This window comes from Sitophilus oryzae, unplaced genomic scaffold (assembly GCF_002938485.1).
Source record: "Sitophilus oryzae breed Bouriz unplaced genomic scaffold, Soryzae_2.0 scaffold_1853_pilon_pilon, whole genome shotgun sequence".
Classification (NCBI taxonomy): Eukaryota; Metazoa; Arthropoda; class Insecta; order Coleoptera; family Curculionidae; genus Sitophilus; species Sitophilus oryzae.
Window position 1 is genome coordinate 456,790 of NW_022146561.1, and position 13,892 is coordinate 470,681.

The 13,892-nt window shown below is 32.3% G+C and overlaps 1 protein-coding gene across 4 annotated transcripts in view; it reads right to left on the reverse strand.

The window, feature by feature from the left end:
• Positions 1-13,892, reverse strand: part of LOC115883258 (synaptic vesicle glycoprotein 2C-like) — a 46,155-nt gene that overhangs the window by 22,491 nt on the left and 9,772 nt on the right. The window contains exon 1 of one of the 4 annotated variants that reach the window (XM_030901595.1): positions 2,738-3,150. The exons of the other annotated variants lie outside the window; for them this stretch is intronic. Within the exon in view, the coding sequence (XP_030757455.1) occupies positions 2,738-2,801 (64 nt within the window). The 5' untranslated portion in view covers positions 2,802-3,150. Of the gene's footprint in view, positions 1-2,737; positions 3,151-13,892 lie in introns of those variants that run through there. 4 annotated transcript variants of the gene reach the window in all.

Below are 13,892 nucleotides of genomic sequence, written 5' to 3' on the forward strand. Positions count from 1 at the left end.
GAGATGTTGCCACCAATCGTCATGCGTACCTCACATCTTTCCTGTTCACATCTTGGACAAGCAAACATTGTGTGTTCTGGAGTATCATTGGGTTCAGCACAGTATCGGCATTCCGCGACTTCCCTCTTTCCAATTTTACACAGGTTACTCCCAAAATTTCCGTGGCCACTCAATATTTGAGTAAGATAGAAGTTTACCTCTCCATGCTTTCTTTTAATCCACATATTTATATTTGGGATGAGCTTATATGTCCATCTTCCTTTTTGTGATACTTCCCATTCTGCCTGCCACTGCTGCACTGTGCAATTATTATACCTGGAAAATATACTTTAGGCATTCTAAAATTTTTACAGCGTGTTTATTAGATGATATTAAAAAATATGTGTTAATTGCCAGACGAATTCAATGGGATTTAATACTTGCCAGACGCGAATAAAGATTTTAAATGAGCGCGATAAGAAAGTCTTATGAGTATCTATAAGCGCGAGAAATATAGTTTATTGAGACCCGATCGGCAGCCGATGCGGCTGACGTAACAGCATTTTGGAGTCGTAAAAATTAAAAAACAATACACAAACAAATATTGAATAAATAAAAAGAAACATTTTTTAATAAAAATTTATGATTGAAATCCTTTCAATAAGAAGACTTTATAATTTAAGTATTTTGTATCTGAAAGAATAAAAAGACGAATAATTATTTAAAAATTAGCACAATATAAAATATATTTTTTTCAAACGTCACAAAAGTATAATTATTATTATACTTTTGTGACCTATTATATTATTATTAATTTTTGCGACCTGATTGTCAATATAAAAAAGTCATTTTAATGCCTAAGCATAAAAGTAAAGCACTTTTACTTACTTTTGAATCTATTTAGAAAGATTAACAATGTTACTTTAATAAAATTCCAGAATACTTATTTTTTTAGCACTGTACATGGTACCCTTTTGTCGGGACTACGTTTTCTGGTAAAACCACTTCTTTAAATTTTAAACCATGTTGTTGGCTCACTTTTAAAAATTCTTTGCATTTTTGTAGTCTGCCTTCATCGAAAACAATAACTTTGTCACTAGTAACTTTTTTACAAACTACACAACTTAAATGTTTTTTATCCATTGTGATTTAGTAGTTAGTAGCGAAATTAGTAGTTACTAAAATATTCATTTGCAGTAATTATTCTAAACTATTTACACTATGCACGTCCAATATTTAATTTATAAATACATATTTGTACATGGTAACTTAATTCCAACAAAATAATCTTTGAATTAAAAGCCTGCAAATAATTGAAATGAAACCGAAAAAAAATTGTTTTTATGAAAATTTGAAGTACTCCAAAATACTGTTACGTCAGCCGCATCGGCTGCCGACGCCGACGGGTCTCAATAAACTATCTTTCTCACGCTTATAGACACTCATAAGACTTTTTTGTCGCGCTCATTTAAAATCTTTATTCGCGTCTGGCAAGTATTAAATCCCATTGAATGCGTCTGGCAATTAACACATATTTTTTAATATCATCTTATAAACACGCTTTAAAAATGTTAGAATGCCTAAAGTATGTTTTCCAGGTATAATAATTAAAAATATTTGGAATGGTCTGGTTTCTTAAATTACTTATACGCGCATTCAAAATTTCAGCTAAATCGGAAAAAAAGTTTATAATAATATAGTGTCTAATGTTGTATAGATAATGCATGGTACGGAACCCTTCGTGCGCGAGTCCGACTCGCACTTGACCAATTTTTTTTATTTTTAATGTATTCAAGCAGGCCAAATCGAAGTGGATTGTGAGATTTGCGAGATTATTATTAATCCTCATTCGAAACCTCGAAAGTAATGGAATAAATTAGTGGTTTCAATTGGCATAGAATTTTGTTCCCCTAATTTCAATGTAAGCATTTAAAACGTCAAAATTATTATTTGTTTAGTAATTTTCGATTGGTAGAAAAGTTAAGCTTAAGCTTCATTCAGAACCTCGCAATTAGTGAAATGAATTAGTGGTTTCAATTACATTTTATACTTTTTAGTTTACGATCATTCACAATATCTAAAAAACACAATTAAAATTAACAGAATATCCTAGCAGATTGGGGTAGTCAGTGGTATCAATAGAAAAACCCTAATATTTCGCTTATAAAACAATAAACTTTTGATTTCCGACCACAATTTCTCTTGATGGATGATACTAATCAAAGGCCAAAATGACATTTTCTGACAACTTTTTTCACTAATTGAATATTACTACCACTAAATTTTGACGTTGTGAATGCTTACATTGATATTAGAGGAACAACCTTACTACGCTAATTGAAACCACTAATTTATTCCACTAATTCGGAGGTTCTGAATGAAGCTTTAATAAGTTTTAGCTTTTGCTACTAATTATACTTCAAAATTTGTGATTTGCTACTAGTGTCATTTTGGCATTTGGTTGTTATCAACTGTCAAGAGAGATTGTGGTTAGAAATGGAAGGTTTATTGTTTTATAAGCTAATTATTAGGCTTTCTATATTGATACCACTATTATTTCGAATTGTATTTTTTAGACATTTCCAATAATTGTAAATCTTTAAGTATACAGGGATAATTGAAGCCAGAAATTTATTTCACTAATTTCTGGGTAAGGCTTTATCCCCAAACTACTTATACTTTTTTAGATTACAAATCAGAATTGTTGTATTTTTAGTTTACCTATTATATATATTAAACAATATTTAACTTAATGTACCTTCATATAACTTTACTTTCTCCTGAGTTTTCTCATCCTGTATTCCTTCTTCATGAATTGTCATACTGTTTTCACTTAAACCACTCACGATTTACAAATTTCTTCAAAAAATAACCTTTGTCAAGTTGCTACAAGAGCACCTTTGCAGAAATAAACAAATAATACCGATATTTCGGCTTGTTTTATAGGTTATAGTCACTTAACTTGCGTAAAGATAACACGAATGCTATTGATTTTTAAACAGAACGTGCGCGCGCCAAAGAGCGGGCCAAGACGATTTTAAATAAATTGGAGAAGCAACAATCAATTAATTGTTAATATTTTAGTTTAAACTAGATCCGCGATATGGCTAGGATCGATAAAACGCGATAATGTATAGACGGCATTGAACAAATACAGCGGCTGCCAGCTACATCGAGCGTATATTAATGAATTTGGTATAAATAAAATGGTTAGTAGTGGCCAAGCTGATGTAAGGAAAATACAAGCTTGTTTAATTAGCGGACAGCGGCGCACAGTGGTTTCGGCAATGGAAAAAAAAAACAAAAAAGAGGGTGTTAAATCGGGTTTAAATTATCCCATCTTACATCAAGTTAGTTCAAAGACAATATAATAATATTACTTTTTTAATTTAATTACTACTTTTGAATTTACAGCACCTCCTTTTTGGCAATTTTCTTAATATACGAAACGCGCAAAAATAAAGCGAAAACAAGTAATATTTTACAGCCCTTCTTTTAATTCCTAAAAATCGGTATTACCCAGGAACTGTTTAGTTTATCCATGGGCAGTAAAAGTAAAAATCATTTTGCCAAAATATACCGTGCCTTTGGTGCAGTTTAGTTTGAATCTATTTCTAATAAAATTACTTTACTTCTTACTTTAATCAGACTAGCTTTACCGAGCTTTGGTCTCGGATTAATTTGACTAAAAAAAGCAACTGTTAAAGTAGTGATTTTATAAATTTTATCGTCAGATTCGGCCAAGTGTGTTAAAAATTTAAAATAAAAGATAAAAAGTGTGAAAAAAAATTAAAACTACTTTCTTCATTTTTGCGGATGCCGAAAACCGATTTTAGATAAATTTTGATATGAAACTTTATCAGTATTGTTGTTGGATTTGTCTTATTAGCTGGATAATAAACATGTCGCAATTTGTGATACCATACAGTGTTGTGTAAGAATTACTCTTTAACCGCGAGTACCCTTTAGAGCAAGGTTTAAGGGAACAGTATCCAGAGTTACAAGGAGAGCGGTTGTTGCTGGTAACTGGAGCCATAAAAAAAAGATTTCAACCCAACTTTGCCAAAAAATTGAGAGAAGTGCATCATGTGAAACGAATTTTTTTTCGGATGTATAGTGAGTGGTTGCAGGGCGAGTTTTTGCTTAATTTTCCTGAATCTGATCATGAATCCGAAAACGAGTCATCCCTTAAGTCTGTCGGAGGTCGCCCAGAGAAACCTTTTGAAGATTTGTGTAAAAGAAGTAAGCAAAATAAAATAAAAAAAACTTCGAGAGGATTTTTCGGATGAATTGATAATCGCAGCAGCAGAACAAATAAAAAAAGAAAAACAAGCTGATCCTATGAGGTATATTGACTCTAAAAAAGCCTTGGGTTTAATTCTTGACGCATCTTTAACAAAATATCAATATGAAATATTAAGAAAATGTGTTAAGGAAGTAGGCTGTAATATTTTCTTATTATAACTTCTTCTATTTTTTAAACTTTTGAAAGAATTTTGAATTTGCCAGCCAGATTCTAAAACATTGTTTTATCGACTATCGAACCGTTCTTTGCAGTTTTTTTTCAATTATTGGTCAGGACCCATAATACAGGGTAAAACAAAAATGCGCGCATTTTTAACAAAATTTTAAGTGAGCCTCATTTTGCGGGGGGATGGAGGAAATCCATTTTTTATGGGTAGTTTGAAGGAGGTGTTTTATACCTCGGGACGTTTATGAGTTTTTTTGGCTATCGCTCTCCATGGCGATGTTTTCGATATTCTTATGATTGTCGGTAGAGTTTTAATACTAATAATTTTATCTCATTGTGAAATGAAGATATCGTATTTTTAAGCATTATAATTTTTAATGTACAATTAAATAAAGCAAACAAATAATCTTATAAAATTAAAAAGTGTTACAGTTATACAGGGCGTTAAAAATTTATCTAGCTGGTATATTTAAATTATATGAACAGGTTTTATTATGTATCTTGGCATAACAAAAGAAGCATTTAACACTTTTTCATTAACGATACAGTATAATCACTTAGTATAATCATTAGTTAATACGCATAATACTCAAAAATACAATATATTAATTTCATAATGAGATAAATTTATTAGAATTAAAACCTTACCGAAAAATGGAAAACATCGCAACAAAAAAACTCAAAAACGTCCCGAGGTATAAAACAACTCTTTTAAAATACCCACAAATAATGGAAATCCTCCATCCCCCCACAAAATGGAGGTCACTTAAAATTTTGTAAAAAATGCACGCATTTTTGTTTTACCCTGTATTATGGGTATTGGCCAATAATTAAATAAACTGCAAAGAACGGTTCGACAGTCGATAAAAAAGTGTTTCAGAATCTGGCTAGCAATTCAAAATGCCCTCAATAGTTTAGAAAATACAAGAAGTTCAACTTGATGCAAAAATTTTCACTTTACGTTTCAATTGGTGCTCAGTTTACTTTTAAATAAATTTATTAAACCATGTTATTTGATGTATTTTATTAAGCTGAATCGAACAAAATTCGTCCCAATGCGATTGGGTTAACGGTTTAGGAAATATAGGGTTTTTTCGTTATATTATCAGTTTCACACCACTGTGCGGCGTCACGTCCATTCAAACAATGTAAGATAGGTCATAATATATCCGTGTTTGATGTTTCTAAAAGTTCTCACAATATTGCAAAATGTACTAATTGAAATGGGTATCCTTCAACTGATTTAATAAAGCAAATCTCGAGTTTGTCCTTTCAGTACAACGAGCAAGTAGACAAAAAAGACATTTCAATAAATAACACAAAACTGGAAATAGTAGAAGAATATACAGGGGTGTGATGTATGGAAACGGTCGATTATTAGGTAAAATATATAGGAATAATAGAGGAGGTACCCCAAAAAGTTAAAACAAAAGTTATAGGATTTTTAAATATCTATTAGAGTGTAATGAATTTCAGTATACCGGGTCGATCATAAAGTCGTCACATATATAAAAGTTTCATTTTTTTAACTAGAACCTTCTGTATATTACTGCATATTTCATTTCTTCATTCAATTCTAACCAAAAATCCTAATACACACAGTGTACCTCAAACCAACCGTTTTCCGAGTTCATTTGATTTAATTAATTTCGATATGTTCAGTTTCATTTAATGATGCCATTCTGCCGAAACTTGATAATATTATTTGACATTAGTTCTCAAGTTAGCATTTATAGATGTATAAAATGAGATTATACCAAGTCTGGAAGTTACAAAATTTTCGTTTAAGATTTCAATTTTTCAGTTTATGTACATTGGGTATTAGATTATTGCTTAAAATTGAAGGAAGAATTGAAATATGCAATAATATACAGTGGGTTTCATTAAAAAAAAATAAAGTTTGATGTGACACAACTTTATGACCGAATACTTAAATTTACTAGTAGCCTTGTATATATATTTTTAAAGTAGATCAACCTAAGACGTTTATGGACTAAGACTACTAGATGGCAGGACCGGTTTCCCTACAAAAAAATATTTTTTGTTACTCTGAATTTTGAAGCTACCAATAAAAACAGAGAAAATAAAAATCGATAATTTTCGGACTATGCCAATTGGTTACTAATCGACCAGATACGTTTTGTCTATTAGATATGCTATAAAAGCTGGCAATTATACAATTCGACCATTGTAAATACCCGACAAATTCTTCAAGGCCGACAAGGCCGATGCTTCTCACTGATAAGAAATAAAAATGTTTGTTTAGATCATTTTCGAGGTTTTTTTTCTTTCTGAATGCACATTTTAAAGTATTTTATATTCTTTGTCCCCTTGACCTATTATTCTGGTCGCACGTATGGAAGTTCTGTTTCTTCTAGTTTTAGAAAATGTTCATATTTCTTTTTTCTTTGTAGTTGTAGTGTAAAATTAGATTAATTTATTAAGTTTAATTATAGTGTTTAGTGTAGCATGTTAGTGTAGTCTACCAAAAATAGTTTAGTAGTGTTTTTATAGTTTATTTTGTAGTTAAGTAGTAGGTGAAGGGATAATTCTGTTATTTTTTCTTTTTGTTTGATAAATTAGTAAGTTTGATAATTTATTCAGTGTAGAATACAAGAATAAGTAGTTGTGTAGAGTTTTTAAGAGATTATATTCGTTTATTTTGTAGTTGAGTAGTAGGTGAAGGGGTATGTGGGTATTTCTTCTTTTTGTTTTTCTTGTAATAATTGTAGTAGTTCTATTAAGTATTGTGATAGATACACTATATCTTCCTTCAACTTCGTTGAAAAGTGCGTTTATTTATTTGAAATTAAATTAATCTAGCCTTATTAATCAAATAAAAACTAGTCAAATAATAATAATAGTTTCAAAATACTACACAGGGTGAGTTTCCTACGGTGTTCTCTATGGGCATCTCGAAAACTACTGGAGATAGAGAGTCGATTAATGGCGAAAGAATTGCAGTTTTGTGGGGTCATAAATATGCACCTTTCGGATTTTTCGGAGAAGTTCAAGGCTTATTAGATATTTCGAAAAAAAACAAATTTTGGCTATTTTATAACTTGTCTCTAATTCCATTATAATCTACCATATGATCGAATAAAAACAGCGTCAACGATGGCTATGAAGTGAAGATCGCTGTCATTTTATATGTAAAATTATATGGGAAATATCATTGATCGTCATTTTATAGCCATCGCTGACGCCGTTTTTATTCGATCATACCGTATTTTAGACAAAAAGTTTTCAATAAAAGTTGTAGATAATCACATACTTAATGAGTTTGTGTTTTCTGTTTTTTTTTCTAAACTCTGTCATTTTTGACATATGACACAAACATATGTTTTTTTAGTAAACCATAGTTGGCCATAACTTCATAAAAAGCGCCATTTTTTAAGCTTTTCAGCGATATGTATAATATGTTTTTTTCGAAAAATTACAAGTTATAGCCAATTCTTTTCTTTCTTGGCTAATTTCCATACCAATAATACCATGCCAATTAGTTAGCATCAAATATGTAAAAAGTTTTATGTTTTCAAAAAAAAAATATCGTAAAATTCGTAAAGCACTCAATTTAGAATAAAATAATCTAAGAATGAAATGATTCTTTTATAAACCTGCATTAAATCAAATTAAAATAGGTATGTAACTTTTTTTTAAATATTAATTAACAGCCAATTAGCATTATCATAAATTATAAATAATGTACCAACATAGCGAAATAATAATTTCTTTGTTAATACGGTTTAGAATTCTTAAAATAACAGGCAAAAATAATCCACAATTCACAATAAAATAAAAGTTTCGTTTAAATTTCTTAATCAGCTGGTCACTATTAAAGTTCGCAGAAACCCGGGGGCTTACATTACTCTGAGGAAAATAACGAAAATAATCGATATTTTTGACTCCGTCCCGAAAGGTTCACGATTTGTCCTCCAGTTAGCAGCACATTCACACAGTCTAGTCGGTTGAACAACTTTAAGAATATATAAACAAGGCTAGTAGCTAATAGACATTTGAAAACCCATTACAACAGTATCACAGTTTCGGCAGAATGGCATCATTAAATCAAGCCAAACACATCGAAATTAATTAAATCGAATTGTTTAAGTGATATTTTCAAAAGTCAATAACTCGGAAACGGTTGGTTTGAGATACATTTTCTGTATTTCGATTTTTACTTAGAATTGAAATATGTAATAATACATAGGGAGTTCTATTTAAAAAAAAATTTGATGTGCCACGACTTTATGACCGACCCTGTATACATAAATTTATTACTCGCCAATAGACACTTAAAAACCCTATAATTTTTGTATTTAACTTTTTGCGGTATCTTGTATATTTTACCTAATAATCAACCGTTCCATACATAACAGCGACCCTGCTCGAGATCTCTGCTACCAGACATCAACCGAAGAATTATGTTAGCATGGAGTGCTTATATGGAAGAACCTGAATCATATTCACATCTAGAATGCCACTTTATCTAAAGAAGAAAACATTTGACCAATGTGTACTGTTCCAGAACATGCTGCCGAAGCCGAAGTTTCCGGAATACAGTTCTGACAACCCTGTATAAAGCATGTAATCTTTTGGGCGATCAATCGATTATCGATCAATGTGTACTATCAGTCATGATCGACTGCACGCGAAACCTGTACACCTAAACGTTTTAAGGAAATTGCAGGTCGCACAATACTCAATGGAACGAAATATGCTGGGAATAACCAAGAAAGACCGTAAAAGAATAGAGTGGATACGACAAAAGGCCCAGGTAATAGATGTCATCAACAGAGTCAAATCCCTCAAATGGCAATGAGCTGGACACCTGGTAAGAAGAACGGACAAAATATGGACCACAAAAATTACAGCATGGTATCCACGAGGGATTAAGACACCTAGAGGAAGACCAAATCTGAGATGGAACCATGATATTAGAAATTTAGCTTGGGCCCGAATAGCCAATAAAAGACTGGGGATAACACTTGGCAAGCCACAGGACGATGGCAACGTTTTCCCGCCTCTCTAGGTTCCGCGGATTTTTGGAAAATGAAGTCGATAACGGGCAACATATAACTTTAGCAGAGAAAGGTTTCAACTTACACAGTGCCAGTGGATCAAACAAGATGAGCAACCGTGGCCGAAACGAAAAATCAAAACCATGGGAAGAAGTCTCTAGTAAGCCTCCTACCGCGCTAGGATTAATAAACTCAGATGTGTCTCGGAAGTGCATTTTTTGTCAAAATTCCCACGAAAGCTCAAGTTGTTTTAAAGCTCAGAGTATGACTTATGACCAAAAGAAAGAAATTTTAACAAACAAAAGAGCCTGTTTTCGCTGTTTGAGAATCAGACATCAGTCTAAGAAATTCCGAGGTCGGTATGAGTGTGTGGTTTGCAATAAATCGCACATACTTCTGATGTGCCATGCCCTTTCAGCAATTAAAAAGAAGGGGTTCAATGTAGACAAACAGAAGGTCAATGCAGACAACATGCCAAAAGCTGACCAAGCACTCGCAAACAATACAAAGACACATGTTTTTTTGCAAACATTGCGCATAACGATGGAAAATTCAAGGACGTCGAGAAGTATGCCAGCGCCAATAGACACAGGGTCACAGAAATCTTATATTCTGGCATCTACCGCTAAATTTTTGGGATACACCTCCAAACGCGAGATAAGTATTGTTCATGGTCTTTTTGGAGGAAGTGAGCTCTCTCAGAAACAATGGGACCAGCTACAAAGAGAGTATCTAAATATGCGAGGGAGGCTACACCATAATTGAAAATGGTTGAATAAATTCTGAGAATGATGATGATGATAAATATCATATTAAAGAAACATTAAAATTTCTTTCTGCGATACAGAAACATTTTTATTACTTTATATTATATTGAGGTCTTGGCTGCACGCTATTGGTTGATTTTGAATAATTATGTGCTATGTGATAAAATTACTCTATTATGAAAAATTATTAGTATTTATTATTATTTCACAACTTATGAATATTATTTTCTTTCGTATATTATATTTTTCTCACAATTGGCAAATTGAAAATAAACAACAGCATTAAAGCTATATGTTGATTAACTCTATGCAATACCGAATTCAACCTGAGACCAACCGACAAAACCTCGGTCAAGGTGGACAGCAAGGCTTATCGATGACGTCAGAAAATTTTGCTTCCTTTGTTTTCAATACAGTTGAATGGAAGTCAACATCGGCGTTTCCAACTGCCTAACTTTTGTAGTATTGTTTTTGATAGTTTTATTTTTCTTTTTCACTTATTCCGATTTGAAAGATTTTTGGGCGACGATCGAAGCAGGTCAATTAGGTAGTTAATGTTTTTAGTATCCACAGTTTGTCAAAAAAGTGCATACAGAGTTAGAAAAAAAATAAAACCAGATTTTTAAATTTTAGTCAATTTTTTTAAAATACAACATAACCTAAAAAGCGGGTCAATTGCATTTAGAATTTTTAAATTGGCGTCTTCTAACCGTACCAGGTGAAAAAAAATGGAAAAAGTTAATAAATAAAAATCAGTTTAAATGGAGCGAATATAGAGCTTCAGTAGTTCTATTTGTAGAGGCCTCACTGGGTGTTTAGCTACTTACAATATTCGAGAGAAAACATCTTATTTATATTTACACCTTTATTTTTTTTTCTGCTGGTACCTATATATTTAAGGTAGGTAGCGACCGAACGCCAAAATTTTCGAAGTGACTTCCACGCTTAATTTCGACGTTAACAAATTAAAAATGATTTAGAATTATAAAATATAGACCCTCTTCCAAAAAATACGGATTTTGGTAGCTCGATCGGACTATCTGACTTAGCTCGATCGGACTTTTTGCATGCGCTCAAACCAATTCTGGAACCATTTTTTCCACTCTGAAGTTGATATCGTAGAAACGTGGTTTTGAAAGTCTTCAACAGCTTTTTGAGGTGATGAAAATCGCTGTCCTCACATCTTTTGTTTGACAGTCGGAAACAAGAAAAAGTCATTAGGCGATAAATCGGGTGAATACGGGCAATGAGACATTAATTCGATGTTTTTCTCCTTCTTATATTCAGTTGTTTGACGTGCTTTATGACGTATGCTTGTGACCTTGTGATTGGCATTGTCGTGATGGCACTGGCATTGTCGTGATGAAGAACGTTGGTCGATCGAAGTTCGTTTCGAACGTCGAACGTCGTTTCATCGAAGACCGTTGGCAAAAAAATTATTGTATACCATTCGGCATTAACAGTTCTTCGATCCTCTAATGGAATGATTGCGACAATCAATACAACCGAAGAAACAAGCGATTGTATAAACTTAAAAGGCAACCAATGTATGTTATTAGATATATTTTTTTTAAATTTTGAAACTTGACGTTGTAGGGTTTAGCAAGGCGCAGATTTCTTCTAGTTTATTTATTTTTACTCTTCTGGTTTACGAGATCATTGTAGTATGCATTCTTATATGAGACACTATGTATATTTTTCCCTATTATAATTTATATTATAATACATAATTAAACTAATATTAACTAATAATATACTAATATACAGTACGCTTGTGATTTATCATTTTATTTATAGCCTAGTTAATTAAATGTTTGGCACATCATTTTCATTTCGGTGTAACATTCCGCTTATTGTATAACTTTAGACAGCTCTGCTAAAAAACGAATGAGACATAATTTTGAATATAATAATATTGGTATGTGTGTTTATCACTGTTATAAATTAGTTCATAAGTACACCGATTTTCATAACGATATTCGGTCTATTACTTGAAATTGCGAAATATTTTGATATGACTGCTGTTAAACGTTCGACAAAAAATTTTGCATGTCACTATTAAGTAGGTAAACGTTTTTTATTTAATATACAGGGTGGCCCATCGAAAACGTTCCGCAAGGCATAACGGCCAGGATATTTTTTTTTTCAAAAAATCTAAAAACACGTCAATTTTGTTTGTGAGGGGGACAACTTTTGCCCCAAAAATGAATGCAAAATATTCAACCCTCTAAGCGGGGGTGTCATCCCCCAACTTTTTTCAAATGGGAAGAGTGGTACCGCAATGAAATGGTACCGCAATGAAAAGGGCCTTTTTTTCTCTATACCTACTTTCCCGCTTCGTTTTTGAAAATCGGTCGAGTCATTGAGAAAATATGAAGGATTGAAATTTGAAAAGTTTATTTAAACATTTAGGATCAGAGTAAATGATAAGGATAAATTCCTTCGACCAATTTGCTGTTTTTTCTTATTATTTCTAGATGTTTAGGCATTTTTTCACTGGCCAGAAGGTTGAACGATCAGGTGCGGCAGTATATATTTTACTAAAATACTAAAGTGAAAGCAACGAATTTAAATGGGTAAACTTTGTAATATATCTCATTAACAATACAAAGCAAAAAGTTTTATAAAAATTGGTTTACTGTAAATGAATTCCGAGGTTTGTATCTCATAAGGGCTTAATGCACTCCACTGTAAAAACATAATTTTAAACTAATTATCGGGTACAATTTTAAAATTCGTATTTTTATACATAAAACTACTTCCTCAAACTTGTATCGTTTCCCTCTCTCAGAATCTATTTGTAGATATCTCGAGTCCTCTTCAACATCTTTCTTCCATCCGGTTCTCGGTCTACCCCTCCGTCTCTTTCCACCTATTTCACGTTTCATTATCATACTAGGAACTCTTGCTTCAGCCGTTCTTTCAATGTGTCCTAGACATCTCAGTTTTTGTGCTCTTGCTACTCCCATTATACTGGGTGCCCGACATAGTTGCTTTAATTCTTGATTTGTTCTTCTGGTCCATATGTTGTCTATCTTCTTTCCTCAAAAAATCTGCCTCAGTATTTTTCTTTTCCAAATCTCTAGCCTCGAACTTTCCGTTGCATTGAACGTCCACTTTCGTGCATACAGCACTATTGGTCGTATCATTGTTTGGTGCATTCTGATTTTTAAACTTCTAGAGATGTTCTTACTCTTAATAAGTTTCTGTAGTGCGCTAACACATCTATTTTCTGTCATTATTCTTGCCACAATTTCCTGAGTTACATTTGGTTTCCTAAATACGGTTCATAGATATGTGAATGTATCTACTTCCTTAAATATGTATCGTTTCCCTCTCTCAGAATCTATTTGTAGACATCTTCCCTTCTTAAAATCCCTATCTGACCACTCCATAAACTTAGAAATTCGTATTTTGTTGCCAATCGCAAAAAAGTTAACTAAAAAATACTGCAACTAATACACAGCTCGGGATCTCTGTTACCAAAAATCAACAAAAGAATTAAATTGGCATAGAGTATTTATGGAAGAAACCCAATCATATACTAATCTAGAATGCCACTTATAAAACATTCGACCAATATGTACTACCAGTCATGACCTATGCTTGCGAAACCTGGACATTATAAGAAAACTGCAGGTCGTACAACGGCCA